Source organism: Coffea arabica, chromosome 3c, assembly GCF_036785885.1.
Source record: "Coffea arabica cultivar ET-39 chromosome 3c, Coffea Arabica ET-39 HiFi, whole genome shotgun sequence".
NCBI lineage: Eukaryota > Viridiplantae > Streptophyta > Magnoliopsida > Gentianales > Rubiaceae > Coffea > Coffea arabica.
In genome coordinates this window covers 32109937-32126905 of record NC_092314.1, presented here as the reverse complement: position 1 = coordinate 32126905, position 16969 = coordinate 32109937, and the positions used below count along the sequence as shown (strand labels likewise).

General features: G+C 35.8%; 1 protein-coding gene and 1 long non-coding RNA gene across 4 annotated transcripts; one reads left to right on the top strand and one right to left on the bottom strand.

Annotated features, from left to right (window-relative positions):
* Window positions 1–6835: 6835 nt before the first annotated feature.
* On the top strand, window positions 6836–10900 carry LOC113734942 (mediator of RNA polymerase II transcription subunit 6-like). Its single transcript, XM_027261723.2, has 5 exons — window positions 6836–7142; window positions 7801–7975; window positions 9092–9161; window positions 9541–9650; window positions 10480–10900. The coding sequence occupies exons 1-5, from the start codon at window positions 6895–6897 to the stop codon at window positions 10636–10638; spliced, it is 762 nt and encodes a 253-aa protein (XP_027117524.1). The 5' UTR covers window positions 6836–6894; the 3' UTR covers window positions 10639–10900.
* A 624-nt stretch (window positions 10901–11524) lies between these two features.
* Window positions 11525–16488, bottom strand: LOC113733731 (uncharacterized). Of its 3 annotated transcripts, none has more exons than XR_011841666.1 (3): window positions 14062–14517; window positions 13714–13969; window positions 11525–11927 (listed from the first exon to the last, which is right to left on the bottom strand). It is a non-coding gene; the product is annotated as an uncharacterized lncRNA (long non-coding RNA). The 3 variants fall into 3 exon arrangements; XR_011841665.1 differs by lacking the exon at window positions 11525–11927 and adding an exon at window positions 16345–16488 and having other exon boundaries at window positions 12213–13969; window positions 14062–14138; XR_011841664.1 differs by lacking the exon at window positions 11525–11927 and having other exon boundaries at window positions 12213–13969; window positions 14062–14537.
* Between the last annotated feature and the right edge of the window lie 481 nt (window positions 16489–16969).

Sequence of the window (16969 nt, the reverse complement as noted above, 5' to 3'; positions counted from 1 at the left end):
TCATCTTCGACCTTACAAGTTGCAAAGTGATAGTGGTGATATTTGGATTACTAAGCACACACTTGTTCCTTTTCGTATTGGTCAATACGTGGATGAGGTGTTGTGTGATGTGGTTCCCATTCAAGTGACGCATGTGCTGTTGGGCCAATGGTGGATGTTTAATCGAGAAGTCAAATATGATGGATATACTAATAAGTATTCCTTCACATTTAATGGTCGTCGTACCAGGCTTGTGTCGCTTAACTCTAAGCAACTTTGTATTGATCTAGCATACATGAAGAGTGAGCATGAGCGTTATAGTATGAAGAAAGAGCTGGAGGAGAGAATTGTGACTGAAAAGGTAAAATTCGAGGGAGTTGAAAAGGAGAAAGAGGTTGAGAATAATGAGGGGAAAAAGTCAGCTACTGAGCATGAGAAAGAGATAAAAAATTCTAAGAGTAAGCTGATTGCGAGAAAGGATGTGAGATCATATGTTTTTCCTAACGATCTTAACTCTACTTTGTTTAGTGTTTCTACTTTTATGCAGGTTAAGCAAGGAAAAATTGAATTGATCTTGGCATGTTCTATGCCTAAATCCATTGGTGAATATCAAACTTTTCATGGATTTTGCATCTTAGGTGTTGTATCCCTTTGTCATCCATTGATGTTCAACTTCAACCATGAGCCTGACTTGCTTGTTGGGAGGAATAATGAAGTTTCAAAGGGAGTTTCTACACTTGAAACTTGTTATAAATTTCCTTCTTATTTTGTTGGTGACAATCCTTTCCTCATTGGTCCAAAGTCTGATTCCTTACAACCTGATTTTATTCTTCAATTTGAAGGTTCAGAAGCTGCCTATCTCGATCTTACTCCATTTGTGCAAGATAGGCCATACCAACAACAACTTGCAATGAATTTTGTAACTTTGCAAAATCATGTCCGGGACTTTTCTAACCTGATTGAGCATCACTATGAAGATCCTTATCTTGTGAATGTGAATGGTAAGCTATCAAGTGATTTTATACCTACAAATGCTAATCGTGTGATTTATTGTGTAGGTCCAAATTCGACCATTCCTGACACAGGACTGATTAGAGAGCTTTGGAGTGGTTGGAGTCAAGCCTTGAGTTTTCCATGGCAGATTGTGAGCATTTTCAAGCTGACCAAGAGACATGTGCACCGAATTACAATAATCATGACGTATGCAAGTATCATTCATTCTAAGAGAGCCAATATGTGGAGATTTGAAGTTTCATACTGCCAATTCTTGTAGTACTATTCATTTCCAAACACGATTTGAGGACAAATCTTTTTCAAGAGGAGGGGAATGATACGAAATATGGGCCGCTTATGGGCCATGTTTTGGGCTGCAAGAGATTGAATCTTTTAGTAATAGTTAGTAGTTTATTTTCTAGATTTCTATTTTATTTGCTAGGACTAAATTCGGTCCAAGACCTCATGTTGAGTTGGATCCGATTTATAGAGTCTAGGCTCACTATAACTTAAGTTGGTTAATTAGCTTTTATTGGGTTATGTTGGGCCAGCTTAAAGCCTTCATTGGATCAATTATAAGCTGACCATTAGATAGTGGATTTGAGTAGTGGAATCGGGCCAAAGGCCTAGCCTAGCCGAGTTAGGGTTTTGTCTTGTAAGGCTATATATAGCCTAGGTTTTCATTCATTAGGGGAGAATTCAGATTTTATAACATATTCGTGAGTTTATTCACTCTCTCTTGCTTCAAGAGAATTTCCTTTGAATACTTGACAATCAATCTCATGTTGTTCAACGAACTTATCAATCAAGTAGTCTCCTTGATTGTGGCGTTCTTCTATCTATACTTTTGGTTCACTAAAGTGGCTAGTCGTGGGTTAAGGAATCTCCTTAGTTCGTGGCTCGTGATTCTAGAAGGGTCAAAGTTCCGCAAATCATCCCAACTTGGTGTTCGTCTAGATCCGTCTCACATCAAGCTGTCCTAATGCAAGAGGGCAAACCAATTGCATACTTTAGTGAAAAACTCAATGGGGCAGTTTTGAACTATTCCACTTATGATAAGGAGTTGTACTCCTTAATCCGTGCTTTAGAAACTTGGCAACATTACTTGAGACCAAGGGAATTTGTCATACACACTGACCATGAGTTGCTTAAGCACATTAAGTCACAACACAAGTTGAATAAGCGTCATGTTAGGTGGATTGCATTTATTGAAACCTTCCTTTATGTGATTAAGTAAAAAGTGGGGAAAACTAATGTTGTCGCTGATGCATTATCACGCCGGTACTCTTTGCTCACTCAACTTGATGCAAGGTTGTTAGGATTTGAATTAGTTATAGAGTTATACACCAATAACCCAGATTTCTCAGGTATTTATGACTCATGTGGTTCAGCAATTCAAGGTAAATTCTACATCCTTGATGGATTTCTTTTCTACCTCAATCGACTATGTATACCTAACTGCTCTATTCGCTCTTTACTTGTTAGGGAAGCACACGGAGGTGGTTTGATGGGACACTTTGGCGTGGCTAAAACCTTAACTATCCTTCAAGAGCACTTCCATTGGCCAAGGATGAAGCGAGATGTGGAGCGAATGGTGGCTAAATGCATCACTTGCCACAAATCTAAGTCTAAACTTCAACCCTATGGCCTTTATAGTCCTTTACCTGTACCTAAGGAACTTTGGACCGATATTTCCACGGATTTTGTTTTAGGATTGCCTAGGTCAAAGAGGAAAAATGATAGCTTCTTTGTTGTTGTTGACATATTTTAAAAAATGGCATATTTTATACCATGTCACAAAACAGATGATGCATCGCATATTGCTGATTTGTTTTTCAAAGAAATCATTAGATTGCATGGCATGCCTAAGACAATTGTCTTTGATAGGGATGCCAAATTTTTGAGTTACTTTTGGAAAACTTTGTGGGGAAAATTGGGTACCAAATTGCTATTTTCTACTACTGATGGCCAAACTGAGGTTGTCAATCGTACACTATCTACACTCTTGCGTGCCATCATTAGAAAAAATATTAGAACCTGGGAAGAGTGTTTACCCCACGTTGAGTTTGCATACAATCGCATGGTGCATAGTTCTACTCATTTTTCACCATTTGAAATAGTCTATGGTTTAATCCTTTAACACCACTAGACTTATCACCTTTACCTTCTTCTGATCACATTAACATGGATGGTGCTAAACGAGCAGATTTTGTCAAGAAATTACACGAGCAGGTACGCCTAAACATTGAGCGAAGAATGGACCAAGTTGCTCAACGGGTTAACAAGGGACGCCAACGCGTCGTGTTTGAACCCGGTGACTGGGTGTTGTTACATCTACGCAAGGAAAGGTTCCCAGTCCAAAGGTGCAATAAATTATTTCTCCGAGGAGATGAGCCATTTTAAATCATCAAGCGCATCAATGACAATGCTTACAAACTGGACCTACTCGGTGAGTACAATGTGAGCGCTACATTCAATGTCTCTGATCTATCTCCTTTTCTTGTAGACGATGAAGCTGATTTGAGAACAAATCCTTTTGAAGAGGAAAGGGATGATACGAACCAAGGGACACCATTGCGAACTATTCGAGTTCCCTAGGACCCGTGACTCAAGCACGAGCTAAGAAAATGAGGGAGGAACTCCAAGGGCTTGTTCGTGAGATACAAGGCCAAGAAATTGTTCCCAAGGTCATTGAGGGACTTGAGCATGAAGGAATGAAGGTCATTCATGTAGTGCACGTCAAAGAGAACAATGTGTGACCCTTCTCTAGTCACATTTGCTGTTTTAATTAAGTTATTATAATAAGGGTTTAATAGTCCATAGCCTTGCTTTATTTACCTAAGGGATGACCTCATAAGATTATTTAGCTAAGGGATGACCTCATAAGGTTATTTAACTAAGGGATGACCTCATAAAGTTCGGTCAAGCTCACAATTCTTAGTCTTATGGAAATAGTCAAGTCTACAATTCTTAGTTTTAGTCAAACCCACAATTCTAAATTAGTTCCACATTATTTAGTTATTCATCTCTATGTAAGGCTATAAATAGCCCACACTTCCAATGGTTTTAGGCATTCAATCAATAAATCAAATTTTGAGAGTTTTCTTGGTTTCTCCAAGACTTCTTGAATACCTTAGAATTTCTCTGGGTGTTCGTGACTTATCAATTTAGAATCACACTAGGTTGTGGCGTCTTTTACAATTATACTAAGGTTCGTTAACCACGTGATTAACGGGTTGAGGTCATCCACTCCAAACTTAGTGTCCTCTTGTCGATCCTGAACCTAATCTTTTACGGGTTTCATCACAAGGTTGGCGACGTTCGTATCACTTCTTTAATATTTTCTCCATTTAAAAAAATCAAAAGATAATTCAAAGTTAGTAATAATTTGTTTAGACCAAATAATTTAATAGGGAAAGAATTATTATTTAAAAATTATAATGATAACCATCATGCTATTTTTTAATGAAAAGTAAAGAAAAATAATTTACTAAATTAATAATGAAAATGACGTTACATTCAATGAAAATGATATAAAACCTAAATTATTTAATTTTGAAAGGAAAATATTAATTATTTACAACCAAAACAAACTAATTATTTATATGAAGTAATTTAATCAGAAGGATAAACATTTTATGGAAACAATAATGCCTCATTTAACAATAAGAATAATATAAACTACACCAAAAACAAACTAATTGTCTAAATATATTAATCACAACAATAAACTTTTTATCCAAATAATTATAGGACATTTAATAATTAATAAGAATAATATAAACGATAATTTTTTTAACGTACACATTAATTCCTTCTATAATATTGTAATTTAATGACGGGCACAAATATTTATTCAAAACTTTACGAATCAAAAGATAAATTAATTACATATCCCACATAGGGATTAATTCCTTACAATAGGTAATTTAATCAAAGGATAAAGATTTATTAATAGCTTTTAATAATAACAAAAAACACAAATACAAGATAATTTAGTGAGAAGCATAATATTAATTCAAAGGCCTTTATGAATGAAATAAGAAATATATCCAGACAGAAATCAATTATGTTGGGACATAAAAAATGGATAAATAAAATATTTTCGGCAGGGCAAGACATTTCATTCTCCTTACTAGCTACTTTTATTGATCGCACAACTCCTCCTTGCTTTCTCTTTCTCCGCCACTCCTCTGCCCACAAATCCTCTTTTGCTCCACCAATTCTCCTCCTCTCCCTATCTCCATCCGTATATTTGGCCCCCTTAGTTTGAATCGACTCTTCCTTTCTCTCATCTGTAGACAGGAAATGCCTCTGGCAAAGCTCAACGGGGTCTTCGTTCATTATCTTGTAACTTGGTTAGTGTCCTGATTCTTTATGTTTTCACTTTAAATATTTGGTTTCATGTTTATTGAAGTTGACATTGTTTAAATCGAAAATCAAGTTAAAAAATGGTATTAAAACCAATGTTACGAGGACAAGGAGATACAGACCATGCTCTATTCGTTTTTGTGCTTTTTTTGCCCCCTAAAGTGTCATTGCTCCAAATTTTTTGTTAGTGTATTCCTTTTTTTTTTTTAACCCTTGGAAGAATTTTTGGTGATTGAATTGGGCCCACATTGCCTATGCCAACCGGTCTTTCGTCAGTAGAACCAATGTTTTTAAACTCGGACCGGCCAGTGAACCGGAGAGGGGGGCGGTTCACGGTCCGATCGATCAGACCGGCCGATCGGTCGGACTGGCCGGTTCAACGATACTATCAAAGTTCTTGTGTTTGTTAAACCCAGAGGTCCTACAGACAAAAGAAATCCCTGCGCTCCTTTAATTAGACAAACTTCAAGTTGAAATAATATTGATTAAATAAAAAAAGCCGTATGAACTTTGAACATTTGAGCAGAAATTAGTTTTTGGTCACAGAAATTAGTTGAATAAAAAAAGGGCATACGGTTGCATACTATAATCATAAATCATAAATTAGTTGCATACGGTTACTGTCACAAACAATATCAATGGAACAAAAAAAGGGCATTCCAAATATTAATTCCAGAAAAATACAAAATTAAAAAACCAAACATGACTAATTTTATTAATTTGATACTTCATCCAAAAAATAACTTCTCCAAACATGACTGCCAAATAATTTATGATTCATAAACGGATGAAAATTTGGGGGAAAAAAGAAGAAAATACAAAAAAATCCACTAAAGATAATATAGAAAACAAAAATCAAGAAAAGGCAAAAATTAAACTTACCAAGATGCAAAGCTTTGGAGTCCCGTCTAAAAATAATAGTGTGCTGATCTTGTCGTGGATATTTGGATGTGGAAGGATGATGAAGAAAAAAAAATAGATTAACTGGAGATTGAAGGAATGGAGGAACTGAGAAAGTGAAGTGAAGTCAAGGACAAAATGAGAAATGGTGCCGTCTGTGCGTCTGTGCGGCTGAGAAAGAAAGTGAATTGAAGGAATGGTGCCGTCTGAAGCCAATGCTAGGGTTTTTTTTTTTATTTAATCTAATTTTATATTTTGATTAGATTAAGTAAAATTCTACACAAAAAAAAGCTTGTCCCTTGGTTGTAGATTGGTGATAAGCATACCTATTGTGATCATGAAGGCCCGAGTTCGAATCTTAGCTGCCTCTATTCTTGTTATTGTTTTCAATTTCAGGTCTATTGTTTGAAAATTTATGAACTGCCAGTTTACGGTTTAAACGGTTCGTCCGGTTCCTAGCGGTTTTCTATTAGTTTCCAGGTGTGATGCTGGACCGGATCGTTGATGCTACCGGTTTGCGGTCGGACCGGTCGAACCGGCTGGTCCGGTTCGGTTCTGAAAACATTGAGTAGAACAAGAAAAGGCGTTTGTTTGAACGGGAAAGTGGAAGAAATTCTGCCTAAACCAATTGAGACTTGAGAGTAGGAAAAGATGGCTGCGACGCCGAGTGCACCAGCGGGGAGCGCGAACATTGACGGAGTAGCACCCCCAGCTCCACCACTTCCGGGGACGGACATGACCGGAATATGCTTCAGGGACCAGCTATGGCTGAACACCTACCCTCTTGACCGAAACTTAGTCTTCGATTACTTTGCTCTCTCGCCATTCTATGAGTGGACTTGCAACAATGAACAGCTCCGTCTACGCTCCATTCACCCCCTTGATGCCTCCCATCTCTCGTAAGCTTCTTCCTCTCTCTCCGTCTCTGTCTCTGTCTCTCAATCCCGCACTCCCTAACCCATGTCTAGAATAGTTGTTGATGTTGATTGGCTCTTTAATTGGTTTTGGATGTCATGTTTGGTTGATACGCGGCTTGGTTATTTTAGAATGTACAGATTTTAGTGTGTGGATTCCCTATTTGTTAGTCTTAATATTTGATGGGGAGCTGGGGAATAATTGATGTTAATTATGTTTAAATTGTTGGAGAGAGAAAAGTTGTTTATAAATTGGTTGGTGATTTGAATGAGCGTTGAGGTTTTGTTGGTTAGCTTCGTTTTCTTTCGTTCCTTCAAATTATTCTTTTTCCCTGAGTATCTTTTCCTTTTTTGAATTTGGATGTGAAATTTAAACATGGTCAGCAATGAGTGCCCGGTTGAAGAAGCTAAGTGCATGAGATGTAGATGACCTAGTTAAAAATGATGCTTTTGGCAACTGTATGTTGATTGGTAATTTTATTCCTTATATCTCATTTTAGTCTAGGAAAGCTTGCAGGTATGAAGCACTATTGATATTTTGAGGAAAAGCAGGGCAATATTTTTAAGTTTAAGCATAACCAGAAGCGGTGAGGAACATGACAAATCCCTTGTATGACTATGTAGTGTGCTTGTCGCTATGCAGGAAAATGACGGGTACAGAGTACACCTTAAGTGAAGCTATGGAGCCCCATCTTTTTGTCATCCGTAAACAAAAGAGGGATGGCCCTGAGAAAGTAATCCCGATGCTCACTTATTATGTCCTGGATGGGTCAATATACCAAGCTCCTCAGCTTTGCAATGTGTTTGCATCTCGACTTGTTAGTATCTTTTAGCTATTATCTTGTTTTTTTGTTGGTAAATGTATGAAGCAATGATCTTGCAATTGTGGCAACTTATGCAAATTCATTCATTTGGAAAACTGTTCTTGAGTTTCTGTTATCCAGTTGGATGAGATTTTTGATTGGTTTGGACGTGTATTCTTCTTTTAACATTTTGTCCTGAGGCTGTGCTTGATAGCGGAGAGTGAAGTGAGGGGGGTAGTGTTCCTTTCCTTTTTCTGAATTATGCAAAAACTGGAAAAAACAAAATCTTTTAGTCACATTTGGTTTGGAGAGCTTGCAAAGATTGGAGCACATAAACTTTCAAGTATCTGCTTTATAAATGGCTATACCTGTATTTCACTTAAATATTTTGTAGTTTGCTGGCTACCGTGGTGTAATTCTTGATATTACTTGTTCCCAAGTTGATGTTGCAGTTGGACACATTCAGGAACACCTCTGTCATGTTACTCTGGGTTACATATGTTGAGGTTGAGCCCATGCCAGACTTGCCTCTCATGCATTCAGAGTAACTCGCAATTAATTGAAATATAACATTATTTTGTTAATTTGGGCTGTGATTTTTTCCACTGAGAATCTTGCTTCCTATTTTTGGATTTAGTATAGGTTTAAACCACCTGCATGGCGGGATTGGTAGTTCTTGGATAAATTTTTTTCATGTTTTCAGTTGTAATGAATTATGTCTGTTTGTTCTTTCTTTTTGTTAGTTATGCAGATTTAGGAATTGTCCTATCCACCTCCCACTATGGAGGTCTCATTCTAGTGTTATGTGTATAGTATATGCCATCTCCATTTGATTCTCTTACGATATAATTTACCATAGCCATTGCACACTATGTAAGCGAGTCATAGCATCCGCCCTTTATTCTTTGAGTGAGGAGAAGCTACAAGTTATTACTAGTTGCATGTTTTTTCCATTGACTGAGGAAAAGCTACAAGTTTTCAATGTGTCAGTCTGAAATTGTCATAGCATATTATTGTGGATTTTGATTGATGATTTTTAAGTTTGTACTGTATATTGTAACCTTATGAATATATTTATTCTTCCTCCTTTTTCAATACCATCTTAAATCCAGTTGTTTACTCATGTGGCAGGGACGGGCACTGTATCATATATCAAAAGCCTTCAATACTGTAGCCTCAAAATTGGAAAAGATTGGATATGGTATCTTGGCATTTATATTTCTACATTTGATGGTATAAGATGCTTGTTGTGTTAATCATTTGGAATCTGGAAACTCAGATGGAATAATCAGTATATAATTCTTCTAGGAATCTTTTAGCAATTTACTCCTCTTCTGAGGTCTGAACTATGTCAGCACTGTGGTCTTGCGACACTACAAAATCCTGTGATTAAGTGGCAGTAGTGGCTAGATTTATGCTTAGCTAGAAATGGTTCTGTATAATTTTGGCACATATTTTTTAGAATTTAGTAGTAAGTTACCATTTCATCTATTATCTTCACTTTTTCAGTTATAATGGACCTGCTTGGTAGTTTATGGGGATTGCCATTTCCGTTGAATTCTTGTAATGTGTTGATGCAGTTGATGCTGAAAATGAGACAACTGCATCTGAATCAAAGGCTTCTAAAGAGACTATTGACTTCAAAGAAATTAAGCGGGTAGATCACATTCTTGCATCACTACAACGCAAGGTAATCTATACGTGTTTGAACACAGATTATACATGCCTCATTGTTCATGATAATCACTCGTGTCTAGCTTGAAAGGGATCAGTATGTTAATGGGAATTACAGTTATCTGTAGTGCCTGAACATTTACTTTTATGGCTCTGCTGATGGGGAATGCTAAATGGGCACGAAACATTTGCTTCCATGAAAAGCATCTAATGCATAAAATGTGTTGGGCAAATATATTAAATCGGAAAAGTCATTTTTTTAAAAAATTTTGTGTGTTTTGGCAAGATTTGAATATTTCTTCTCTTTTGCAACTGTACTGGTGACTCATGTTGTTATAGTACTAAAGGAGCACAATGAGTGAGTGAGATGTTAAAAAGTATGAAAACTTAGTTTGACAAACATGGGACTTATGAGGAAAGGATAGAGGAGAGTTGAATGAAAAGAGTGAATATCTATTGTAACAAAAGTTACGGTAACAAGTTTCAGTTGCTTGAATTCAGACTCTTGGCAAGTATCTTGCACCTTAGAAACATATTTTTAGATTTATGAAAAAGTATTGCAGGTAAATCTCATGACAAACCCTATTTTAAGTTGTAAATGAATAATGCAGCAGACAGATTCTTGTCAGCTTGGTGAAGTTTAGTGTTATAAAAATTTATAACCATGCTTGTATATGCAATACATCATAAGGCGTTGATACGTTTTTGCTACCATTTAGATTTAAATATGTACAGCAATCTTCTTTGACACACATATTCAACAACATGACTAAACATTATTCAAGAGTTTTCTTTAGGTTTAAAGCATTTCTAGTACTAAAATGTTGTTTATTCCAATTTTGCAGCTACCAGCAGCCCCTCCAGCACCTGCTTTTCCAGAGGGTTATACTCCCCCAACAACTGCAGAAGGAGAGAAAGGTTCCGAAGACCAACAAGCAGAACTTCAAACAGCTACCTTAGATCCCATTATAGACCAAGGCCCATCTAAAAGGGTGAAATTGTAGAGAGGACACAGACGCATATACCAAAAGCAATCCTAAATTAGTTGTTAGTTTAATCTAGTAAACTATCCTTAACCCTTCGTATCAACTGTAGTTTTGCTCCTCACGCATTCACACGCGCATGCAGGCACACACTTCTTCCTCTTCACGTGTGATATTTGGTACAAGAGTACCAGAGATTGGTGCCACCAAGAAGAGTACTTCTGTAAGATAATATTAGATGATATGTTATTATTTATCAATTTATTTGACTATGTTTTTGAAATGCACCTTCAGACCATGGTGGATTATTTGAATTTTCTTTGCTGAAATATGTTGAAGTATCACTTTCCGGGGATGCTGGGCTGGTGCAACTGTGCAAGGTATTAGGGTTACATTTGTTCCCATGCAACTATAAAACGTGGTAACTGTCTTTTTTTTTTTTTTTTTTTCTTTAATAAAACTAGGAGGTGAAAACCATGCTGCGCATAGTTTGAGGATTATAAAGTGTCCACCAAAGAGAGATTATGTGCTGTTGAATTAAAAAGGGTGGAAAAAAATCGAAGAATAATGATTGGAGTGATAATGCATTTAGACAAACAGGAAATGAAGAGGAAAAATCAGATGCTTGCCTCCAAAATCCTGGCAGAGTGCTCTATTTCAGCAAAGAATTACTTTTACCATGAAGCAATGGTGCAGAAAACAGCTACTTCAACAGAAAAATTTATTTTGTCGATGATATTATTACAAAAGAAATTATTCATTGCATTCTATATATCAGTTGAAGAACCAAATAAGCCAAGTCCTGTTTTTCAAACATTCAGAGGTTGATTGTGATGCCAGTCAGAGAATGTCTATTATTTGTTTGTGAAGAGGCTATCTGCCTCCTATCCAAAAAAAAAAAAGAGGCTTTGCAAGTAAAAGACTCAATACTTCTATTTATGCAAAAAATTAGCTATCCACAAACTTAGAGTGATAATGCATTTAGTTTTACATAAAGAACACCAAGTATTCATCATGTTTACTTCAAATTAAACAAAGCGAGACCTGCTACTTGTACATCATTAGCTTTCGATACTTGTAAACTCTTTCTGTTGGGCGGTAAAGGATGGCTCGTAGAAGAAAACTCGCATGGCAGACGATGTTCCAACGTAGTATAAATGCACATCCTCATCGAACGGCATCATGGATATCACATAAGCACCAACTTTAGGGTGTTCAAACATCATGAATATCCAACAAGCTCAATGCACAGCGATCGCACGAGGACTTCCAATAGGTAGTAGCTAGTTGGCGAAAAAGGAGACACACTTCTGCACTACCAACTTGAGAATAAGGACTTTCAAGCACTGTTTTCTCAATGAACTAATGAGCAAAACTTACATTACCAAACATTATGATGAAATAGTTTTATGGTGAATTCAAGAATAATTTTCATAAGCTGAGCCAATCCAGAGAAGCACAAATACAAGTGTAAGTGTGAGTGTGTGCGTGCATGCGTGTGTATCAATACACCTAACGTCAACTGCATTGATAAATATTGCAACAAATTCACCCCCAAACTTAAAATATGAACCAAGACCAAGCAATAATGTCTATTTTCTCAAATTCACAGTAATATCCAAAGCCACATAGTTTGACAAAAATAATACAGCTGCAGATTAAAAAGCAAACTGTGAATAGCACATAATTCCCAGACTATTCCCCCTCACTCAAATGATTAATCATCACTTCCTCTATGCAGCAAACGTACATACATTTTAGTTCAAACTGCAAACATTTTAGTCCAAGATTAGAACACACACACACACATCTTTCCCTAAGCAAAGATTATTACACAACGTAAGAAATGTCAACTTGCTATACCTCAATCAATCCTTCAATAGCAATCAAATTTTAACTTTGAGCAAAATTTGTAAAACGGGAAAAAAAGGAAAAAATACAAAATGAAAAACCAGAACTTTATTGACTCACCTGATAATCAGAATTCTAGAACACAAAATTCCTAGGCTTTTGCACATGCAAGAACCCCTCACTCGGAGTCAAGAAACCAGCCAAAATCCTCAACTTTAACAACTGAAAATACAAATAACAAAAACAAAAGACCACAATTTTTTGTACACATTCTTGGCCTCAGATGCATGTGGAGCAGTGCTTATGACAGTTTAAAGTAAGGCTTATGTCTGTTATCAAAAGTCAGGCAGAGATGAGGGTATCGCCATGGCTGCAGATCCAGTTGCATTTGAAGGGGAAAAATGAACCTTAAATGTCATCAGGGTTGCCTTGCCAAGATACGGCAATCAACTTAAAGCCTAAGATGCATCTAAAAAAACTAAAATTGTATCGTCATATTGCAAAAAACCTATGATGTTCCTTATTTCTCCCTGTTTTGATTCTAAAATCTTCTAACTAATGTCTTGAATTTTCGTGGCACTATACTTTTATTATTATCTAAAACTATTTTTTTTTTAGTGGTCTTAAATTGTCCAATAGATCTGAAAGTTGTCATTAAAATCAATCAGTAGCTAAAAGACAACAAAATGAACTCCATTTAGGATATGATTCCTTTTCTAAAAAGAACAATTTTTGTTTTTTGTTTCCAACAAATTTCAGAAGTGAAAAAGAATGTGAGAAATAGTCCACTATTGAATGCACATAGATAAAACTAAGACGTTAAAAAATGGAGCAGCACAGCAGTCATTTTGCAATATTAAGCAGGCCAACTAACTCAAGTAGAGTTTATTAAAACCTGAACATAAGAAGTACAAAAGATGGAGAATCAAGACCAATGAAGACATAAATGATGGAAAAGGAGACTGAAAATATGCTTTCTCATTATCCCTGAAGCATGTTTTGATCAATTTCAAGTGGATTCAGAGCTTTTGACATCACACCTAATTCCTCCTGCAGAAAACTTGCATACATACACACTCATCATCTCCTTTTGATAGTAGATTGTCAGAAGATGGAGGAAAAGTACAGCAATAGAGAACATTTTCTTACAGGCCAAACATTTTCAACTGCCCAGATACCAATGGAACAGATTAATTCTTCAATGCAGCCTAACTACAACTTACATAACAAAAGCTCCACCAATACCTATAGTGGAAGCGTACTCCGCATCCATCTGCAGTGAATTGTTCTGATAGCAGCAAAGGCTTAACTTTACTCTTCATCTTCGATATTTTTTTGTTCTAACTGGAGTCCCCCACGTCCCTGATATTGGTTTAGAATGAAGCGAGGAAGTCTTTCACACCAGCCTTTGATGTAGCGTAGCAAGGATAACGTGGGTGGCTTCATTTTATAAGCTAGTGGCAGAGGGAATTCATTGGCTCGACCAAAGCAAAGTCTTAGGCTTAGGAGGAGAATCCGTCATAAAGTGAAAGATCAGACCACGAGAATATAACTATAAATGGAGAAAGAAACAGAAATAGAAAAAATACTCACCCATGGCACAATTTTCTGGTCTCTTCAAATGTTCAGATTTATAGCAATTTGCAGTTGACAAGCTGGCAATAAGTGACCTGCATAGGTTTTCGTTTGTATTCTTATCAATCCAGTCTGATAATTATAGTCTAAACTTCAAGAAAGAAATGAATAGGACATCTGCTAACTATCAAATCAGGCACAAGCATGACAGCTATGAAGAGATAATCTAAAGATGGGGAAGAAGATTCTTTAGTTTTTCTTTTTGTTGAGTACGGGAGCAGATATGTCAAGAAGAAAAAGAAGAAGAAAAGAGAATCTATTACCTCTGCAAAAACTTGTAACAATCCAAATAAAACATTACCTATGCTAAAAAAAGGACATAACTGCAGGGAAAAAAAATCTGAGTCAGGCAAACTGTCCTTAAGCAAATTAAAGAGCCCAAGACTTGAAATTCATCTGATATTGCAGAAGATTACCAACTATATAAAATTAAAACGAACTAATTGAACATTTGCCTAAATGATTGAACAAAATGCCAAAAAACTGATGAAAAAATATGTTGGGATATGCAACTTTTCCTACATATTTTGCTAGATTATGTTTAATATCAAAATAATTTAGTTATTAGAAAAATAAGGATATTTGTTAACCAAAGATCATGTTGGTTTGTTAACAGATATTTTAGATAAGATTTGCTAGTAGAAAGAGATTATATTTTGTTGAGATTTTTAGGATAATTGTTAATGGGATAGTTTGCTAGTTTGTTTCATGTAATCACTATAAATAGTGAGTTGATGAATGTAAAACATAAGCTCATTTTCCACCTTCAATACAAGTCTCTTATAAGCTTTTTTTGCAACACTAAGGTGTTGTTTCTTAGTTCATGCCCCAAAAAACCAACAAAGTGGTATCAAGAGCCTATATCTTAAGGGCCTGAGTCTTTTTTTTTAGAGTGATGCATTGGTGAGGATCCTTTATAAGTTCAAAGCCATGACAGGAAAGAACTTTTTGTCAAATATTTCAACTTTTAGTGGTGAAACTTACCAAATTTGGGCCATAAAATTTTGGACTTATTTGGTAGTCAATGATCTACGGGATATGGTGGAGACGAATTTTGTTTCATCAGCATTTGAAGAGCTGATGGATACACAAATTAGAGACCACAGAGTTGCAGTTAGACAGAGATCCAAGGCCAGCATTCACATATCAGTTTTTGATGCCGTTTTCACAAAGATAATGGCTGATGATTTGATTGAGAATAAATTATTCTCAATTAAAATAAAAAGGAGAAGTTTCACTATGAATTGGTCAGATTTTAACAATTCTAAAGTGGAACATGATGATGAAATCAAGAATTCAGATCCTGAAAAATTCAGGAGGAAATCATTGATAAGTCAGGAGATATCAAATTGATTCCTGATATTTATCAAGATTATAACATTTCTGTGTTTGGGTCTACAGATTTTGATGGTGATGGCAAAATAAAGAACCATGCAGAATTTCATATTTTCTGTATAGGTTCAAACATCGTCAAAAGATGTTCCATTTTAAACCTATGAGAAGGTTATTTGGAAACATTAAAAAAAATCATCTTTTATGTGGAGTTTGGCATGAGAAGACAAAAGAAGAAGTTCATTGCAAGGCTAATCATCAATTGCAGAATTTCTTACAAAAGTCTCGTCCAAAACAAGATTCAAAGATTTGAGAAGACAATTCAAAATCTGCAGCAAAAGTGGCAAGGAGGAGTGTTGGGATATGCAACTTTTCCTACATATTTTGCTAGATTATGTTTAATATCAAAATAATTTAGTTATTAGAAAAATAAGGATATTTGTTAACCAAAGATCATGTTGGTTTGTTAACAGATATTTTAGATAAGATTTGCTAGTAGAAAGAGATTATATTTTGTTGAGATTTTTAGGATAATTGTTAATGGGATAGTTTGCTAGTTTGTTTCATGTAATCACTATAAATAGTGAGTTGATGAATGTAAAACATAAGCTCATTTTCCACCTTCAATACAAGTCTCTTATAAGCTTTTTTTTGCAACACTAAGGTGTTGTTTCTTAGTTCATGCCCCAAAAAACCAACAAAATAGTATGCAAATATGCTGTTATCTAGAACAATGTACAGACAATTTCTTTATAAACTGAACTTCTGTGGTGGAATTGTATAAACTCAAAAGGTACTCGGTAAACTACTGAAATTCACAATTAAACAACATAAAGCAATCCGAGAAATGGGGAAATTTTCAAAAGGAAGAATTTTTGTATAGAACAAAAGCAAAAGTGCCAGACTTACCGCCGTGATGAAGCTCTGAACTCTTTACCCCTCTCAAGGAAATTCTGTAGTGTTTCTTTTTGCTGGTAATTGATTGAATTAAGTGCCTGAAAAGTGAAGAAGTAGTTTGGGCAGCTGAATGTTTTAGTCATCAACAGGTAATAAAAGTCATAAAAAAGAAAGTTAAAGAACATGCAAAGCTCCATGGATCTGGTCCGCACAAAATACAGAAACACAAGGAGGTAGTAGAATTGAATGCTTATCCTCAAACACCAATTCGTTTGTTCCTTTATTGACTTGGATGATGTTTCTCTGAACATAATCCAACATCATTCCAAACCTGCTTAATGAAGTTTCGATCATGACAATCCTGTGCTCAAGTTCTTCAATAATCTGGCCTGATCAAGCAAGTAAAATACCGGAAACTTAGAAGAAAAAACTTGTATATCCTGGAAAACAAGCATGTTTGGACAACTTGCAATATAAAGTTGCTTATATTCTCATATCCAATTGAAAGTCCAAAGGGGAAGGCAGAATCTTCAGAACAAAATTGTTCTTTCAAAGTTGATGATACTATTTAATTGATTTATTCAAAAAAAATTTTAGAATTAGAATAAGTGTACGGATGATGACCTAGGAAAATTAT